The following is a 21,593-nucleotide window of genomic DNA, read 5'->3' on the forward strand; positions in this document are numbered from 1 at the left end:
AATCCTGTAAAAGATTGTCCTAGAAGCTTCTTAAACAGACTGTGAAATAACCGATGATGCAAGAAGAATGTGACAAGGTCATCTTAAAAGAAACTGTACTATCAATAACATTCTATTTTGTCTAAGCATACATATACCAATAATTATTATATATAGTAAGTAATTTGTAACTCCTGCAGTTTTTTTATAGGTCAATGAGAATTGGACTTTATGAAAAATGCCAGCCACCTCAACCTAATAATATTTTAGCCTTGTCTGACCAATTTATTTCCAATGACCTTAACCAACAACAGTCAAACACTGAACTACTAAATCTAATACAATGGCCTGATAATCCACTAAAAGAGCTCCAGTATTCTAACTCTACCAGTCCCAAACAAAGTCAATATCACATAGTGAATAAGAGGGCCAAGTACAAAGTTGGAGAGACTTTAGAAGTTCTCATCATGGCCAAAGACCACATGGCTCGACCCAAGACCTATGGAGGAGACTATTTTCGGGTCAAGCTTCACTCTCCGAAATTTAAAGCTGGAGTAACTGGCCACGTGAAAGACTATAGAAATGGAAGCTATCTAGCAACATTCCTCCTGCCATGGCCCGGGGAAGCACAAGTCAACATCCGTCTCATTCACTCCAGTGAAGCCGTCTCTGTGTTGAAGGACAAAAGAGAGAAACATCCAGACAAGGTGAGTGCAACTAATTTAAAACTGGATAATGTCAGCAACTGCAATTTAATAAATCTGACATCCCCAAAAATATTGTAATGCAAACAAAAAATGAAAATGTAGGTACACTGGAAACAGAGTTGGGTTTATTAGCTAATGAAGACCAGAAAAAAGCAGACATTTTAAATACCGTATATACTCGAGTATAAGCCGACCCGAATATAAGCCGAGGCCCCTAATTTTACCCCAAAAAACTGGGAAAACTTATTGACTCGAGTATAAGACTAGGGTGAGAAATGCAGCAGCTACTGGTAAATTTCTAAATAAAATTAGATCCTAAAAAAAATATATTAATTGAATATTTATTTACAGTGTGTGTATAATGAATGCAGTGTGTGTATAATGAATGCAGTGTGTGTATAATGAATGCAGTGTGTGTGTATGAATGCAGTGTGTGTGTGTATGAATGCAGTGTGTGTGTATGAGTGCAGTGTGTGTGTGTATGAGTGCAGTGTGTGTGTATGAGTGCAGTGTGTGTGTATGAGTGCATTGTGTGTGTATGAGTGCATTGTGTGTATGAGTGCAGTGTGTGTATGAGTGCAGTGTGTGTGTATGAGTGCAGTGTGTGTGTATGAGTGCAGTGTGTGTGTATGAGTGCAGTGTGTGTATGAGTGCAGTGTGTGTGTATGAGTGCAGTGTGTGTGTATGAGTGCAGTGTGTGTGTATGAGTGCAGTGTGCTTATGAGTGCAGTGTGTGTGTGTGTGTGTGTGTGTGTGTTGCAGAGCCTTGGTGGGGGGTGGGCAATGCTTTTTTAATTTTTTTTATTATTTTAATTTTTTTTATTATTTATTATTTTTTTATTTAATTTAATTATTATTATTTTATTATTATTATTTATTATTTTTTATTTAATTTAATTATTATTTTAGTATTATTATTTATTTAATTATTATTATTATTTTTTTATTATTATTATTATTTATTTTTTTCGTCCCCCCTCCCTGCTTGATACATAGCAGGGAGGGGGGCTCCTTCCCTGGTGGTCCAGCATTGGCAGTTCAGTGGGGGGGAGAGGGGGGCTGGCAGAGCTGTACTTACCTCTCCTGCAGCTCCTGTCAGCTCTCTCCTCCTCCGTGCCGTCCGTGCAGCTCCCTCTGTCAGCAACCAGTGTAAGTCTCGCGAGAGCCGCGGCTCTCGCGAGACTTACACTGGGAGCTGACCGAGGTGCTGAACGGACGGCGCGGAGGAGGAGAGAGCTGACACGAGCTGCAGGAGAGGTAAGTACAGCTCTGCCAGCCCCCTCTCCCCCAGTCTGTATTATGGCAATGCAAATTGCCATAATACAGACTATTGACTCGAGTATAAGCCGAGTTGGGGTTTTTTTAGCACAAAAAATGTGCTAAAAAACTCGGCTTATACTCGAGTATATACGGTAACTATTTTTCTTCTGTATATATTAATGAGGATCCTATGGCAAGAGATATGCAAATGATTGCTGCAAAAAACTTGCAGATAACTTGTGATTGGATAACTCGAGAAAAGGTGCTACAGCTATTAAAGAAAATTTATGTAAATAAAGCTCCGGGGCCTGACGGTATTCACCCACGAGTACTTAAGGAGCTAAGTGGGGAAATAAGTGAACCTCTGCATTTAATTTTTCAAGATTCTTTTGTTTCAGGTGTTGTACCGGAGGATTGGAGGAAGGCAAATGTTGTTCCTATATTTAAAAAGGGTTCAAAATCTTTGCCTGGAAATTATAGACCCAGGGGCAGACTGAGAGCCTTTGGGGCCCCCGGGCAAAATTAGATCCCAGGCCCTTTGAAGGCCAAATATATGTGCATTAAATACATGTTAGTGTGTGAGGGAGAAGGTGACAGGTGGAAGAGTGTGGGAGGTTGTGACAGGTGGCAGATTGAGGGGGTACCTGGTGGCAGAGTGAGGGAGGGGTTGAGTGGTGGCAGAGTGAGTGGGAGACACAGTGAGGGGGGTGACTGGTGACAGAGTGAGGGAGTGGGTGACTAGTGACAGAGGGAGGGGGAGGGGGTGACTAGTGACAGAGTGAGAGAATGGGTGACTAGTGGCAGAGTGAGGGAGGGAAGAGATGACTAGTGGCAAAGTGAGGGAGGGAAGGGATGACTGGTGACAGAGTGAGGGGATGACTGGTGACAGAGTGAGGTAGTGACTAGTGACAGAGTGAAAGAGGAGGTGACTGTCACTAGTCACCCCATCCCTCTCACTGTCACTAGTCACTCCCTCCCTAACTCTGTCACTGTGTCACACGCTCTGTCACTAGTCACCCCCTCCCTCACTCTCACTAGTCACCCCCTCACTCTGTCACTAGTCACCCCCTCACTCTGTCACTGTGTCACCCCCTCCCTCCCTCTGTCACTAGTCACTCCCTCCCTAACTCTGTCACTGTGAGGGAAGGAAGGGGTGACTGGTGACAGAGTGAGGGGATGACTGGTGACAGAGTGAGGGAAGGGATGACTGGTGACAGAGTGAGGGAAGGAAGGGATGACTGGTGCAGAGTTAGAGAGGGGGTGACTAGTGACAGAGTGAGGGAGTGGGTGACTAGTGACAGAGTTAGGAAGGGGGTGACAAGTGACAGAGTGAGGAAGGGGGTGACTAGTTACAGAGGGAGGGGGTGACTAGTGACAGAGTGCGGCAGTGGGTGACTAGTGACAGAGGGAGGGGGTGACACAGTGACAGAGTGAGGGATATGGTGACTAGTCACCCCATCCCTCCCTCTGTCACTAGTCACTCCCTCCCTAACTCTGTCACTAGTAGTCACCCCCTCACTCTGTCACCAGTCACCCACTCCCGCACTCTGTCACTAGTCACCCCCTCCCTCTGTCACTGTGTCACCCATTCCCTCCCTCACTCTGTGTCCCTCACGCTAGTCACCCCTTCCCTCCCTTACTCTGTCACTAGTCACCCCCTCCCTCACTCTGTCACTAGTCACCCCATCCCTCCCTCTGTCACTAGTCACTCCCTCCTTAACTCCGTCACTAGTCATCCCCTCCCTCACTCTGTCACTAGAGTGAGTGGGTGACTAGTGACAGAGTGAGGGAGGGGATGACTAGTGACAGGTGAAAGAGTGTGGGAGGTTGTGTTTCTGTTATGCCTATTATATTGTATTGTTTAGTGTATGCTATTGCCTCTAGTTCCCTCGTTTTGTTATATAGGCTCCTTGCATTAGTAAGCATACATTTAATATTACCATGAGTCATTTGTACTTTTTGTGAATCAATATTACATACCTCCTCTGTTCTGAGCTTTCCCCTCCCCCATCTCCACCCCCTTTGTTCTGAGCTGAAGCCCATCTCCTTTCTATCCTATCTCCATTTTCTAGATTGCTTTGACCCTCCCCCCTATTACTAGTTTAAAATCTCCTCCAACCTTCTAGCCATCCTATCCCCTAGCACAGCAGACCCTCTTCCGTTTAGGTGCAATCCATCATGGCTATACAGGTTGTACCCAAGCGCAAAATTGGCCCAGTGCTCTAAAAACCCAAAACCCTCTGCCTGCACCAAGACTTCCGCCACGCATTGACCTCTCTAATCTCCCGCTGCCTTTCTGCTGTAGCGCGCGGCACAGGTAATATTTCTGAAAATATTACCTTGGAGGTCCTTTTCTTTAGCTTACTTCCTAGATCCCTGAACTCACTCTTTAGGACCTTCCATTTTCCTCTGACTTTGTCATTGGTACCAACATGGAGCATGACAGCTGGGTCATCCCCAGCCCCTCCCAATAATCCCTCCACTCTGTCGGCAACATGCCGGACCCGAGCACCCGGGAGACAGCAAACTGTCCGGTTGAGACGATCAGAGTGGCAGATTACCCTATCTACTCTCTTAATAATAGAGTGTACATTGTACGATCTCCACTAATTGTACAGAGCTGCCAAATTTTTGTTGCCACTTTATAAATACCAGTAATAAATAACTGCTTTCTTATTGTTTAATCTAATGGTACAATCACAATCTAAATATCATTGCTCTCAAATTACTTAGCCCTTCAGTTTTGGAACCTACTTTGACTACATTTATATACCTACCCAAAGGGAGTTTTATAGTTCTAATTTCCATCAATAGATTTAAATACATGGGAAATATATTATCCTTCCAATCTTTCAATTATTCTATTGATTTAGTGGTAAATGATATTCGACTATCATGGATTTTTAATCAATTAACTAATAACGTTCATGTAGGTTTTATTAGTGAGGGTTTATAACTTCTGCTTTCCTTAGTGGAAGTATTGTTGTTTTTTTTTGGGATGGGGGTGAGGGGGTGGGGGCTTGGAGTATTTGATGCTTAATATAGAGTTACCCCCTTGTTACCCTCACTAGATAACCCTAAACATTCAAATATTTCTGATCCACCCTTTTCCCTCTATTGGTCACTTCTCACTTTGTCTATGAATACAATTAACATTTTGTGACTGTCTACTGAAATATGCACTTTTTTGTTAAAATTAAAAAATAAAGACACACAGAAAGCACTTCAAAAAGTGCTCTAGGGGGTCTGGAGTGTCCCTTAAATGTAGATCATTTTCTTTAGATGTATACAGAGATGTCTAAATAGTGCCAGCTGCTGTCTGGGAATTTAACTCTCACCAATCTCAGGCAGGATTGGACGTCTATATCCTAATGCTGCAATGATATTACGATTACTATATTGCACGGATATAGAGTGTGATATCATCTAGCATGCATTATGAGATTAGGAATAGGCACTATATAACAGGGAATCATGTATTAGGGGGGAATAATGCCATCAAGGGTTTGTGTGTGTGTATACACACACACACACACACACACATTAATTCTGTAGAATGTTTGCCCCCCATCCTCATTTCGACAAATAAATTCATCTTTATTTCACTGAAGCACACATTCTGTTTTGAACTGTAGTGAGGCAGGATTTATAAAAGTGCAGGTTTATATTGAAATATATATATTGAAATGTATAGTTTTATAAAATATGCAGTTAACATCTGTCCAAACACCTTGAAGGGACTGGGGTTCCTTTAAAGTTATGGTTTCACTAATCTTGTCTTCATGAGATTGGTATGAGTTACCCTCTTTGGTATCAGCCGCTAGTTTTTGCTGCCTACTCAAAATCAGCCTGAACCCTCTATGCTGGCAGAGGAGCTGGGGAGACATACACAGTAGAACTCTTCTGATGTGTTCTGTCTCCTCAGCTCCTCTCTTGTCATATAATTATTTTATCACTTAAAATGGCAGCATCCATAGACAGCCGTCGATGAGAAGCTTAGCCAAACTGGGATTTGTAAATCCTGGGACTTCCCCAAGATTATGGACTCAGGAATGTCTAGTGAAATTGGGTGATTGAAACGTTTATTGTATTGTATGTAATTGTGGTCAAGATAACAGACACTAGAACAATTGAGAAAAGCAAAAAACATAAGAAATAGTAAATGGAAACATCCTAGAAATGTAAACATGAAAGGATGTAAAAAACTAGGGATCCATTGGATATAATATACATAAACTAAGACTTTAACCATCTGTGTCCAAAGTATGTCTGTGGGAGATGGTGAACGAGCATCCATGCACACAGTGTCCTGACCATGCAAGTAATCCTGCATAAAGATAAAGATGTCGTTTTTGGAGTCCTTCACTGGTGCTATCAGAATGTGTTCATCATGACATCAGTTCATGTAGAGCATGACACTGGAGCCTCATGTAACCCGACTTGTTTGACAAGGTGTCGGTGATGAGATATTACCATTGGATATTGCAGAGTGTTGTTTAATTTCCACATTAGGTGTGGAATGTGCTGGTTATCCCATTTGAATAATTAATATGTAATAAATAATAATCCTTATCCTCCATATAGGCCTAATAGATATGGCCCAAAACTATGGTATGTCTTGAGTGTGCAAAAATGTACTGCACTGCGATTGTATGTTTAACACTTCAGTTAGCATGTTCTAAATTACCTTAACACTGAGGTAAAGAGGGATCTCCAATGGACAACTCCCATTCTTGTTATTTATTTCTAAAATATCTTCCCAGGAAAGATACATTGAGATTTACCTCGTTTTCAAGTATGTCCTTCTTTCTTCCCTCTTCTTTCCAACCCTTTCTCCTCTCCAGTTTTTGTTTTAGTAATAAAAATGTTCCATCAGTTCTGATACGCCTAATACGTACTGGGATTCTTAAAAGTCAAAATTGTATTTTTTACTTAATACATTATATAGACCTTGGTCATAGCAGCAACTGCAACTCAATGCCATGTCATGCTTCATACTACAAATCGTGGGCCTGTTGAGTTTCATTCTTAGAGGAACAGTTGTAATAAATGGATCGTTCATTTTGGTTCTATCTCACAGGTCTTCTTTCATGGGTATTTTGAATCGAATGGCGTAAGTGAGGTAAAAGAGTGTAATCTGAAGGTTTCAGGAGAAAACGTATGTGAATATAAGGACCCTGTTACTGGGGAAATTTGGCAGTGCGTTAAGCCACAGAAACTACCATGTGACACCTGGATCTATCACTCCATGGGTTCATTTCGCCAGGTGACAAATGCTGTGGAGAATACACTCCTAAATAGGTAAGTGTGGGTAATATTTTTTATTAGGCAGTCCCCATCTTGCTATCAAGTCAATCCGAGACATTTGATCACATTGCCATCGCGATCCTGGGACTCTGACTGGCTGGACTGGCTGCAGTGGGACTGCCTGGGTTGTAATCACAGAATATTCTAAGATATATTAATACATATGTGGGATAGCTTCATGTTCCTTCAAAGAAAAATCTGACTGCGGTTTTGAATTCAAGGATTTTTTTATTTTGCCATTTTGTGAAAGTCGCTTCAAATTTGATTTTCACCTTCTTTTGGTTCAAAAGCAGAACTTTTGGAAGTGGACTTGAGACGTATTTTTAGTACTATGTTACTATGTAGTACAGCCCATGTTTATTTCGTTTGTTTTCACACGACACAAAGTTCCTAACATAAAGTATTTGATGTTTTCTATTTCAGATCTGTCACTAATCAGGATATTCCCAGCACAGAGTCACCAATCAACATTGAAGCACAAAGCACTATAAGTATGTGTGTAAGATTTGTCTGTCTGTCTGTCTCTAAGAGAGTAAAGAGAAGAAGGAAACAATAAAAAAGTTGTACAGATAACAGTATACAATATATAGTAATGCAGCTTATATCATGCATGTATTACTTTACAGATAGGGTAGTGGATGCATGGAAGAGCCTTCCAGCTGAAGTAGTAGAGGTTAACACAGTAAAGGAGTTTAAGCATGTGTGGGATAGGCATAAGGCTATCCTAACTATAAGATAAGGCCAGGGATTAATGAAAGTATTTAGAAAATTGGACAGACTAGATGGGCCAAATGGTTCTTATCTGCCGTCACATTCTATGTTTCTATGTTTCTTATCTGCTGTCACTTTCTATATAATAGGGGTTTGGGGTAGATTTGGAAGCAGATCAAATAATTATTCCCATAGATATCAATGAGTAGTGACAGATAGATTCTTAAAACATGTTTCTGGTTGACATCTGACTGCTATTTTGGGGTCAAGAAGGAATTTTTTTCCTAGTTTGTTGCAAAATTGGAAGCGCTTCAGACCGGGTTTTTTGCCTTCTTTTGGATCAACAGCAAAAGCATATGTGAAGAAGGCTGAACTTGATGGACGCAAGTCTCTTTTCAGCTATGAAACTATGTAATTATGTAACTATGTCTCAGTTAACAGAGAGGCAAGTGACTGGAAACAAGGCTTCCACCTATCAAGATAAGCTTGGTGCATATGGCCAATAGAATGGTGATTTTCCTCCATAAGCCTAAGGCTCTCCACTTTATCTATCTATTCTTTAATGGATGGACATGCAGTAGTTCTCCAATGTGAGGTATTAAGATATGTAGTGGCATTTAAAAGATGTACTAGAAGTGAGAGCCTATATTTCTTTAAGGATTGTGGATTAACATCAAATAGGGTTGCAGTGGGCATGAAAGAGATCTGGGTGGAAGTGATGGCACAGAGTAGTGGATGAATTTTTGATCCTAGAACTGTCTAATTTTGGAACTATACCACCAAATGTGTGCAGTGTTACCCTTACTTGTGTTGAACTTCAACACGTAGAAGCTATCTTGGGAGAAATTTGATCAAATGTTTGGGGTGTTAAATGCCACTGACTGATTAGATTGTAGTTCGCTAATTGCATGTGAGCATCTATAGAGAAGGCACTGAGAATGTTGAGTAATCTTTCCCAATAATCCTGGTAGAGCTGGACGTCTGATTGCCTAGACCAAGCTCTAGTAAATGTTGTCAATTGCTGTGTAGTAGCCGCATAAAACACCCTTAAACGCTGAGACGCGGCAACCACATTTTTACATTTTTCCAATGATACAATTGATTTAGAGAGGAAAAAGGGTCCCTTGTTCTCTGTGGACCCTGTGCCTTTTCTCTCTCCCTAACCTCGTTTACACTACCTTCCTGTCAGTCGGACACTTTTTGTTTGCATATCCATTTTTAGCCATAGATTAATTAAAGGTAGGGCCCCCCTTCCTCATTTCTTATACCAGTGGAGCTCTCCTGATGTTAGTTTCCCCTTGTGGGATTCTTGACTGTATAGATTGTTCTTGAAAATCAGAAAACTTGATATTTTTAAAATAAACCCCTCCATACTGACTGAGCATTACAAAAGTCCCCCTTCTCCATATTCCTGTAAAACAGCAGTCATGTCAAGTAATGTGCCAGTGGAACAGGTAGCAAGCATTGCATCGTTCATCGAAGAAATATTGGCCTGGCATAAAGTATTCACACATTTTGATTATACTGTAATCTCTGACTTACAATCATTCCAGCATTCCACAATAAAATATAGATTTAACATATAGAATAAAAGAAAAGAAAGGCCGATATTATAAAAACACATTAGTGTTTGGTGACAGTATAACATCAATAAAAGTTCAAAAATATCCTGCTTTTATCTACATATATGGATCCTGTTGGGATGTTTAAAAATCGTATCAGGAACAATTATGCCAGTACTTGGCCATAATACCATTCACAACAGTTACATATGCCTCACTAAAACCTTGCTAAAATTAAACTCTCGGTAAAAACATGGGGGATAGGACCCTTGTATATATGGAGATTGAAGAAGCCAATCATCCTCATTAATGGTAACCCTGCTCCTTCCATAAGGGCGTATATTTTATGTAGTGCAGTGTATAATACAAATTTGGGCATTTTCCTTCTTGTCTCCTTTTCCTTGTCCCCTCAAACTATATTCCGTTTCATTTCTACTTCATTTCAAAATCTTACCCTCCCACTTTCTCTTGCAGACCTCACCTCTAGTCTTTCAGTTTGTAAGACTGGTCAGGAGCCAACGCAGCCCTCGGGGTATTATTATAATGACCAGTGGATATCCCTGGTATGTATGGGGCAACATTTCCCTCAGCCAGATGATGCTCGTGCCTGTCTACGTGGGAAAGATATCTACATGTTTGGCGATTCCACCCTACGCCAGTGGTTTGAATATCTGGAAAAGTTCATCCCATGTGAGAATATTTAAAACAATTTAAGTGTTAAAGGATTATAGGTTAATAACAAGGGAAAGTCACAGATTGCCAGAGGGAGATGTAAGAAAGATAAGTAGGAGTATATGTGGAGAAAGATAAGCATGGATAGATAGACAGACAGCCAGACAGACAGACAGACGAGAAAGGATGTAATGTAATGAAAATGGTAAAAATATATATATTAAGATGAGACAGATAACACTATATTGTTTCTGCATAGGTGAAACAATGGAATGTACTGTGTGATGTTATTCTAAAGTAAAATGAAAGATGAGCTTTTAGATTTGTAGAAAAAGGAGCAGTTTGTCGGACCATCAGAACCCCAGGTGCTGACCTTGATCAAGGTTTTTATGTGTGTATGAACAGCAACCAGGGGAAATAGCACTAGTATGAATAGGGAATACACTATTTTAAAATGATGTATTTTCTCTGTCCTTTTAGCACTCAAGAGGATAGATCTCCATCTTAATTACCAGTCGGGGCCCTTACTGGCTGTAGATCTGGACTATGGGATAGTAATGCGCTGGAGGGCCCATGGACTGCCCCTGAGGACTACCAAGACCTTGACCTCTAACCTACACTACGAGGCAGCACACATTTCTGGGATAGGCGGAGGACCTTACACAGTTGTCGTTATAACACTCTGGGCCCACTTCACTACCTACCCAGTCGATGTCTATTTGCAAAGGTTGGCTCGAGTTCGTAAAGCAGTGGCTTCTCTGTTATTCCGGAGCCCACAAACCACAATACTCATCAAATCTGCTAATACTGGGTACAAGACAATATATGGAAGTGACTGGTTATCCCTTCAGCTCGATATTTTAATGAGAGCAGCCTTCAAAGGGATGGCTGTTACTGTACTTGATGCCTGGGACATGACCTCTTGTCATTATCTACCCGATAATATTCACCCTGGGCCACCCGTTGTCAGGAATGAAGTGGATCTTATGTTATCTTATATTTGTCCCAAATGAGATAGAGTGCATTAGGATTTTATTCCAAACCAAACAAAAAAACAATTAATTGCTGCACTACATAAGTCTTAAAAGCATTAATTACTCTCAGGTATGGGTTGCTTTGAACCTCGGGTTTATGGTGAAGATGTTTTTTTTCTTATTATTCGTTAAGCAGAAGAAATCTAGTCAGTGTGGACTTCAGGAATCTGGGTGAATTTCTAAAGGTCCAATGCAGTCTAGTGACATTTCCATGAAGGTCCAATCTAGTCTTTATTTCCATGACGGCATTCCCATAGAATGTGAAATATATTGTTTTTGTGGAACTAAATCTTTTAGACACATTTCAACTATGAAGGATAAGATTGACAAGACAATGCATGGAAGAAGAAGGCTTGATAATATACTCATTATCTAAATCTCAAACCAAATGTCCTACTGAGTGAGGTTATGTTCAGATATACTTTTAACCAATTAAAGGGAAGGGGCAATTAAGTTAATATGATTCATAACATTCCTGAATTAGGCAGGACTGTCGTGATTTTGGGCTCCAATCTCACATCTGGGAACACCAGAAAATGGTCCCCAAACAGCATTGCATGATCACATCATTAGAAGTGCTTGAATTATGCAAAACACCATTAGAGCATTAAGCCTGTGCCCTCAAAGTGCTGTGCACAAGTGTTGGCCAGTGTAGGGCCATCCAGATAGGCTGTCAGCTGGTTTGGTGCGCTTTCATAGCAGGTTTGAACACTCCTTCATCAGGGTCTCAAAGCCATTCCCGGCAAGACTATCCAACATGCCACTTTAGGTGTGTCCACCCCAACCCAATTTCGTATTTACAAATGTAAGGAAGTGTTTAGCAGTATTCCAAAATATTCTTTTTTTGAGTGCTGCAATTACTGGACTTGGCACATTTTACATTTATGAAAGTAACACATTCCAGACGTTCTGTACAGACATAGTCTTACAGTTGCTTTTCCATTGACATTTATGGAGTTTAACATGCTGTACTTCAGGCTACTTGAGAAAATTTCAAATATTTTTCTATTAAACATTTTTTTAAATTTAATCAGAGCTGTTGGTTTATTCCCTGTAATGCATGTAAGAATGTGATGTGTTTTGGTGAAATGGATTTGAATGCTCACAGTCACGCATAACAAAGGTTTTATAAAGGGAGGTTCTCACCTAGGAAAGAAAGACATTAATGCAGGTTCTTGGGATCATAAATGGTGACACAAGGGTTAAGGACACACAAGATCTGGATGGGACAGCAAGTTAATAATGTGCAAAGAGCAGAATCAATGTTAGCAGCGCAGTTGAACTGTGCATGGTAGGTGAGCTACCAATATCATAAAGAATTTGCTAGAAAATAGTTTGTGGGATTTGAAAAAGCCATATGGACCAGAAAGAATATCTGCTTAGGCTCTAACACCTTTCAAAAATAAAACAAAACGTGGAGCGATGTTTAGGTGACAAGCCCCACACCAAGTGTATATAAAATGAGAACAATTAGTAAAATACTTATACTCCCCGTAGTTTAGTATTCACAAAGCCAGGGCAGTATGGTACATATAAAAGAAAAAAATAGATAATAATTTTTATATGTACCATACTGCCCTGGTTTTGTGAAGACTAAACTACGGGGAGTATAAGTATTTTACTAATTGTTCTCATTTTATATACACTTGGTGTGGGGCTTGTCACCTAAACATTGCTCCACTTTTTGTTTTATTTTTGTTTATTGCATTTTTGATGTGGTGAAGGGTACATATCAAAGTGTTGTAGCGGCAGTAGTATAACTATTCCCCATATTGGGTGGTTTCGGATCTAATTAAGACACAGTACAAGACCCCTGAGCATTTAAGAGAGATTTTATTTAGCGCTCTGATATATTTCAAAATCTTTGATCTAACACCTTCCATTTAGGTCGACTAAACAACAGTTTTTTTATGACCTGTTGAGTAAGCCTGGGGCTACAATTGTGTCATTAATATAGTTCACTGCCACAGTTTTTTTAAAGTTGTAATTGTGGTGCCTGCATCCTAAAGTAGGGCTTTAGCAACACATCAACACAAGCCACCACAGATACCAACCTTCCACTGTTTCTAGATTTTTTTCAAACACATTGTTTTCTTCAGCATGTAAGCTGCTGATATTTTATTCTCATAGATGATGTTTAAATGCTAGTAGTAGTAATAATAACAATAGCAAAACATTTGCATGGCTGACACAGAATTAAAGGGTGTAGTAATTAACAAAGGTAAGATAAAAAAGTTCCATGCCACATGGTATTCACCCACAGGTACATATGGAGCTTAGTATATAAATAGTTTAGCATAATTAAAAACCCTAAACCCATATTTATATTCCAACAAGGATTCTTTCTATTCAATATATATTCCTGAAACTATAGTGTTTCTTTAATGTCTTTATAGTTTGTAACTAATGCTGTTATATTATGCAATCATATACATTATACAATGTTGAACCATCACACCCAATGCTACATCTTATCTCTCCCAGGTACCCATTTTCCCTCAATTCATACAAAAAGGCATGTTTGTAGATTCTGAACTATCATTGCATTCCTTTATTTCCCCTCAGCAAAACAACCCTTTTAAAAATGTTGCAACCACTAACCCAATAGCCCGCCCATTGTGGCTACTCATCTTTTCCATACAGCATGTTCCCTCGTCTTAACTATTTAAATACCTTGCAAGCTTTACAGTACTTACACTTTTAGGCCATCAACTTCAAACAACCCTGCAACCTTGTGTCTCAACTCCCCATTATGACTTTGGATTGTAAACTCACAAGTCACCTGGCACTTTGTATAAAAGTACTGTATTTGCAAGATTGTATTCTTACAAGTGGGGTCTTCTATGACTTTTGTATTACTACATGTTCATTATTTGTCTGCATTCCTTCTAGTGGATCCGACGTTAGTTGGATCATTTATAAATAATGTGACTAGCAGGGGGCCGAGTATGGAGCCATGGGGAACACCACACGTGACTGGGAGGAGAGGGAGGCGCTATCAGAAATGGTCATATATTGCAATCGGTCTGAAACATACGATCAAAACCAGGTTAGTGGACGATCACCAATGCCTGATTTTCTACGTTTTTGCAAAAGAATGCCATGATCTACCATGTCAAAGGTCTTAGTGAAATCAAGGAATATAGCTCCAGTTAGGTCTCCTTGTTCCATGCCAATTTGGATGTCATTGCAAACTTTTAAGAGGGCAGTTGAAGTTGAGTGATTTGGACGAAAGCCTGATTGATCAGGGGTCAAATAATTTAGTCATTGATAACATTCACATAGTTGCGTGTGGACGCATTTTTGCAAGATTTTTGACAATACAGGGAGCAATGATATCGGGCGATAGTTAGATACTAAAGTATTGTCACCACTTTTATGGATAGGTACAACTTTATATTATATATAATGACTTAATAGATTATTTTAATAATGATTTATTTGCAATGTTTTATTTTTTGGGAAAATTGAAGCCTATTTGTTTTACACAGAAAAATAAACAGGCATAGGTTTAATTCATTAAAACTCTGGCTGAAGTAATACATTTTAGGAACATTGCTACCAGATACTACAAAGACAGGCAATGTGAAATATATTCATTCAGATCTTTTGGGAAAGAATTCAGCAAAGGGAGAGTTTTGGAAATCTGATTCAGATAAAAAAAAAAATGCTTATCATTATAATATATTATAATAAAACATTTTTATTATGCATTTGATAACTTTATACAAATTATATAAAACATATGTATAGTTATACATATTTTTAAGGCAAATGTATAAAATAAGTATAGTCTACGTACATAATTGCGATCCTCCATTACATGTTCATGTCAATAAGAACCGGTACAAAATGATTGTCAGAGCACTTGGTATTATACAATCTTTTTTACGTGTGTACAAAACATGGGAGAGTTTATTTTACATCAGTGATGAACATTAATAAAGTGTGATGGTACAATGATGCATGTTTTAATGCTATTGTGTCGAGACTTAATTAATTTCATGTTGGTCACTTTAGAGTAATTATTTAAAGGATTGCACATATTGCAAATTAAAGTTTTACTATTTACTATTAATCAAATTGTATTTCTTTTTTCCATAGGCGTCAGTTTGGAATTTTGAGGAAGATTCATGAACATGTTGTGTTCTGCAAAGTAGGACAAAGATGTAAAAGAGGAGAAGACACCCATGGAATGTGCCTGAAGGTTCCACTGGTTTTCATGACTGTTCTTGTTTAAGCATTTTGCACTGTATTAGAACACTTTAAAAAAAAAAACTCCCCCATTGTTCTTGAGTGTGTGCATTCCTACACCACTAGTCTGGTTATCTCTGTGTCTAGTGAGAAGATGAACTACCTCAAATATGTTCACTCTCTCTAAATGAAAATGATTCATCCAACACCTTTTTTTTAATTCCAGGTATTATTTCTACGACAAGACACTATGTCTAGGGACATTTGTATTTTTAAAGCAATGATCGATGTATATGCTTCATATTCATGCCATTTTTCTAAGGTGCATACAAAGAAGTCAATCCAGAAGTGTAGAAAATTGTTGGGTTCTTTTCAGCAAGGCAATGTTATTCCTTTCTGCTTCACTGGGGACAAATATAAGACAACATGAGATCAACTTCATTCTTGATGATGGGTGGCCCGGGGTGAATGTCAACAGGTAAGTAATGACAAGAAGTCATGTCCCAGGCATCCAACACAGTGACAGCCATTCCTGTGATGGCTGCTCTCATTAAAATATCCAGCTGGAGGGACAACTAGTCACTACCATATATTGACTTGGAACCTGTGTTTGCAGGCTTGATAAGTACTGTGGTCTTAGGGCTACGTAGGAGCAGACCGGCAACAGCTTTACGGACCCGACCCAACTTTTTCCAATAGACATTAACTGGGTGGGTGGTGAAGTGAGCCCAGAGGGTCAAAACTACAATAGTATTAGGTAGACCACCAATCCCACTTATATGCGTGTATTCGTAGTGCAGGTCTGATACCATTATCTTGCTGGTCCTCAGGGGTAGTCCATGTGCTCTCCGGTGCATTACCAAGCCAGTGTCTGGATCTACTGCTAGTAAGGGTCCTGATTTGTAACTATCCTGCAGATCAATCTTTTTCTAGAGGGTCAGAATAGAAAATACATTAGTGCTGACAAATAATTGAATTATTCTTATAAATTATATAGATATTTCGAATTATATTTATACATACTTAATAACTTATTAGTCTCATAGAAATCTAAGCTGGATTGCAGTTGAGAATGAGTTTAGCAATTTTTCTATCAACATAAATGTGGACATTGTGCTAAAAAATTAAAGGTTTTCTACAAGCACATCATGTGTAAAATGTTTCTGCATTTGTGTACGATTGTCAGAAATATGTTCTGATACATAGGCCAGAAACTACTAGGAAAGATAGAAATAATGAACAGGGACTGCACCCTAACTTATGACTTATTGTTGAGAAGATACCAAATTACTCATTGCTGGATCATACATCTGAATTTTAACCAGATGTATCTCAAGAGTAAACGTTCGAATAATTTTAGGTTAAACTTTAACCCTAAAGGAAATATAATCTTGGTTTCTCACTTTCCCAAACTCTCACCAATCCGATAGCTGCCCAGTTACAGTAATTTAATGTCTCTCACTTGGGATAAACCTTTCCAAATATTTAATCCACTGTCGTAGGGTGGAATCACCAAACGTGTATAATTTTTCCCCGTAAGCAGTCTCTGGCATCTGATGGACAAGTAAAATGTTTCTCCAAACAAACCATTGAAGTCCAAATGTCTTTGTAATAATATCCAGAGGGTTGTGGTGGTACTTGTCCAGTCTTACAGATGGTGAGGTTTGAGGTCAGGCCTGAAGGACAGTTTGAGAGAGTAGGAATTTATCACCCAGAGAGTGAAGAAGAAAATAAATGAAATACATGTATTTACAAAGCCTGATGTTTGGAAGAGAAAGAAAAGAGAAAAAGATGCAAAATATATAAATAAATTGGAAATAACACACACCAGGAAGAATAATTTGTAATTTTAGCTTTTTTACTGGAGCTTTCAACTCTAACTGTTGTTCCTTTAACCATATTCTCCTTCACCATATTCCACTTCCCATATGAATCACTTCACCAATAGTCTGCAGTTTTTAAAAGAATACACATGATCAAGGCCACCATCAGCATCAGGGGGGTATGGCTGAGACAGCTGTAACGGGCCCAATATTCCTAATGTGTTTTTGTGTATATACATATATAGATATACATAAATAGCGAGAGAGAGACTGGGCTATCTCAAGCTACTCCTTCTGTACTTATCTTGTGCTCAAGGCTGCAGCTTAGTTGTACTTCCACCATCTTATGCATGCAAAAATGGTGGCTACCCTCCCATTGGCAGTTCTGGGCCTGAGCCCAGCTCGCATGCCTCACCGTGGCTCCCTTGCACATATCCTGCAGGAGCTCAATGCACTCTTCAGGAACTTTTGGGTAAGAATCTGTGACCGTGAACAGGCCGTAATGTCAGGGCACCATCAACCATTCGCAGAACACATAGTGCCAGAACAGAATGAGCCTTCTCTGCGCACTCCTGCCTTACCTGCACCAATCTACTCTTATGTTCTCCCTCCTGGGCTGAGAACCCCTTGAGGCATTGACTTACTGTATCTACCACACCTGTGGAAGATCACCGGCCGATGGTGGCTTCCACCATTTGGATCCCTTGCTTACCCAAAACTTGACAGGACTTGGTCCATGGGAATGTCCAGGTCCGTGGTAACTGATGCTAGCCCTCACACAGGCCTGTTACTGGAGCCGTCCTTTGAACTGTAGTCACTGGATGGTATCTGGACTTTACAAGCCACATACCATCCTTGTTGCCTGTGGGAGTCGTCTGATGCCAGCACCGGACAGCAGCCCAAGTGTATTCTGAATGAAAGCTGATGCTGATCCAATTGACATGCCTAATACGCAAATTGTTAAATTTCACAGCACTCTCATCTATCAATAAATAGATTTCTCAGCCATTGTTCACACTGATCTTATTTATTGTAATATTTTTAATTTGTGTAGTGTGGCATTATGACAGGGAGCTACGTACCAGTGGGTCTAGCTTATATTATTCAGCCTGCATTCTTAGGAATATAACTGTCTCCATTTTCCAAAGCATGTCTTACAAGCCTTGATAATCAGAGCTATGTGCTTCGCATCTTGTATACATTATGTGTAGTATTGACATTTCATGTGCAATCTTGTATTGTTTCTTAGTGTGTTTTCACATGTTGAAATGTCTTTACAAAGCATACGCCTTTCACCCTGGACTGAAAAAAAAAATATATATAGATTGACAAAAAAATAAATAAATAGCGAGAGAGAGAGAGATTCCTAAAGAAGATCAGCACTCCTGGGACTTATTTATCTAAAACTTAACTTTTATTCATCTCAACCGTAACTAACTTTTATTCACCATCTGCTGTCTTTTATGTTGATAGGGGGGGTCTGGGATCTCGATCTCTGGCAGGTCCAAGCTGCACAATGGCTAGTGAGAGAGGGAGAGGACCTGCTAGAGGTGGAAGCTGTAGCCGCCTCTTAACTATATAAGACAACAAAGTGGAATCCTGCACAGTAGCACTGGATCACCAGGAAATGTAGTATCCCTTCCACCTGGCCACACCTTATAACCAGGCAGGGGGAGTTAACAATAACTTATAAAATATAGAACATTGCCCCTATCCAACCTCACAAATTCACACACACTGCATCCACAACACACACATTGCATCCACCATACACACACATTGCATCCACTACACACACACATTGCATCCACCACGCTCACATTGCATCCACCACAGTTGAAAGCTCCACACACTGCTGCCACCATACACATACACATTGCATCCACACACACATTGCTTCCACTATACGCACACACTGCATCCACCACTCACACACATTGCATCCACTAAACACACACAAATTGCTTCCACTATACACACACCCATTTCATCCACTACACACACACACACTTATTCCACTAACCACACACACACTGCTTCTACTATGCCAACACACTTACACACATCCCTTACACACACATACATTGCATCCACTATACACACACACATTGCATCCACCATGCACACACACTGCTTCTGCTATGCCAACACACTTACACACATCCCTTACACACACATACATTGCATCTGTGTGGGTGGATCCTGGGGTGGGCCCTGTAGGCAGAATCATAGTTAGACCCTAGGGGGCCCAGGCCTTCAGCGGTGTAATGGGCCACAAAATTATTGATGGCACCCCAAAATACACTTCTTCAGGAAAGCATATCATTTAAACTGTCAGCAAGGTTTTCATCCCCCCCCCCCCTCCTCCCCATGACTCCTCTTCTTCAACTGTGAAAAATAACCTAAGGTCTCAGTGAATAATTTTCTAGCAACTCATTTCATTACCCCTACTTATACCTACTTATACTTGTGTCACTATACCCCACTCCCTCTAGCATGTAAGCTCATTAAGCAGGGCCCTCAACCCCTCTTTTCCTGTGCGTCCATTTGTCTGGTTACAATTACGTGTCTGTTAGTCCACCCATTGTACAGCGCTACGGAATTTGCTGGCACTATATAAGTAATAAAATAATAATAATGATAGTGGTTTGCTCTCGCCATTCTACACTGCGTTGAAAGGTCAATTGTTAATAAGTTAGGCAATGAGAGGATGGGCAGAAAAGTAATAAAAGGATAAAACATGGGAGGTAATATTGGAGAAACACATTTTAAAATTCTTTGTACCAGATTCAGTGAAGAGCTTAAATATGTGAATAAAACTCAATAGTACACCTAGTGCAAACAAGGCATGTATTTATACCGTATTTTTTACATATCCTTGAACATCCAATGTTGTGTATACTTTTAAGAGAAAGAAAAAAAAACAGAAATAGTGCAGTACCCATATGTGATATACACATAAATTGTAACTCTCACATATTCCAGAGCAATAACCTAGCCCTGGCAGTTGTTTGCCTGTAGGTCCGTTTAGGCGACCTGCCCCTTTTTTCTTTAAGAAGAGTAGTTTAGGAGGTTTCTTGTGTATTCAGCAGTAGTATGTGCCCATATACATCAACTGTGTTTCCACATTTTAAAATTATATTAACATCTTACCCATAGTACTGTTGATTGGTTCAACAATGATTGGAGACACTGATCCAGGTATGATCCGATTAGTAACAGATCTTGGGGAATAGGGTAGGTGGGTTATTTAGTAGATTGCAAGAGGATTGATTAAGTGTGGAGAAGCCATGTGTCGAAAAAATAAGTACACCCTGCTGCTTCCATAGGAATTAAGAGACTAGATAGCCGACAGGTTTTGCTAATCAAATGCCCTTGATTAATTAATCATCAGCAAGTGTGACCACCTCTATAAAAGCTGAACTTTTGCAGCCACAGGACCTGGGATCTATGCAGTCACTGAGTTGTCCATGAACTCAGCTAAAGCTTGGCCGACATTGCGTCATGCAACAGGACAACAATCCCAAGCACTCCAGCAGTTGCAATGACCTAGTCAAAGTCCAGACCGCAACCCAATTAAAATGTTGAGGTGGGACCTTAAAAGAGCTGTGCATAAACAAATGCCAGCAAACCTCAATGAACTGAAGCAACGTTGTAAAAAAAGAGTCGGCCAAAATTCCTCTAGTCTACACCAATGTGAGAGACTGATGAAGAGAGACTGATTTTATTGTTGTTAAAGGTGGGTCTTCAAGCTATGGAATCATAAGGTGTTCTTAGTTTTTCACACATGGCTTCCCCATTTTGACTTTATTTTTGTTAAATAAATCATGACACGCAGTACTATGTCATGTTTGTTGTGTATCTGAGATTGTATTTACCTAAATCTAAAATCTGCTAAGGAACAGGTGATTGTTATTATGTCCTGATATGCAAAACCTAAAATTCAAAGAGGGTGTACTTTCTTTTTCCCACGACTGTAGAAGCTTCACCTTAGAAAACACAGTATGCACCAAATGGGACATGTGTTGGAAATAGTCTGTGACTGACAGAATAATGAGCAACCGTATAATACTTAGTCTTGAGCCTCAGCCTGGCTTCTTGATCAGCCACTACTTCCTATTGATAAATAGCACACTCTACCTCTGGTGTAATTACACAGCACTTCCTTAAACTGTGAAATCATCTTAGCAGAGCTGTCACCACCTTTATTCCTCTACATCCAACATGTCTTTGACATGTGTTTAATTTTTCTTAGCGAGTACATGAAAAATGGTGCCTACAACAGGACTTTCATTATTTAAAAACAAAAGCTCACTCACAGTAAAAGCAAGTATGTATAAAGAT

The 21,593-nt window shown here is 39.8% G+C and overlaps 1 protein-coding gene across 3 annotated transcripts in view; it reads left to right on the top strand.

Annotated features, from left to right (window-relative positions):
- Window positions 1-11,433, top strand: part of LOC134603568 (NXPE family member 3-like) — a 203,599-nt gene extending 192,166 nt beyond the window's left edge. For 2 of the 3 annotated variants that reach the window (XM_063449665.1, XM_063449664.1), the window contains exons 2-6: window positions 191-686; window positions 7,027-7,247; window positions 7,677-7,744; window positions 10,001-10,216; window positions 10,679-11,433. In XM_063449665.1, the coding sequence (XP_063305735.1) occupies window positions 195-686; window positions 7,027-7,247; window positions 7,677-7,744; window positions 10,001-10,216; window positions 10,679-11,211 (1,530 nt within the window). In that variant the 5' untranslated portion in view covers window positions 191-194 and the 3' untranslated portion in view covers window positions 11,212-11,433. Of the gene's footprint in view, window positions 1-179; window positions 687-7,026; window positions 7,248-7,676; window positions 7,745-10,000; window positions 10,217-10,678 lie in introns of all 3 variants that reach the window. The other variant, XM_063449663.1, reaches the window with a different exon arrangement.
- Window positions 11,434-21,593: the final 10,160 nt, after the last annotated feature.

The sequence above is a fragment of the Pelobates fuscus genome, chromosome 3 (assembly GCF_036172605.1).
Source record: "Pelobates fuscus isolate aPelFus1 chromosome 3, aPelFus1.pri, whole genome shotgun sequence".
NCBI classification, from domain to species: domain Eukaryota; kingdom Metazoa; phylum Chordata; class Amphibia; order Anura; family Pelobatidae; genus Pelobates; species Pelobates fuscus.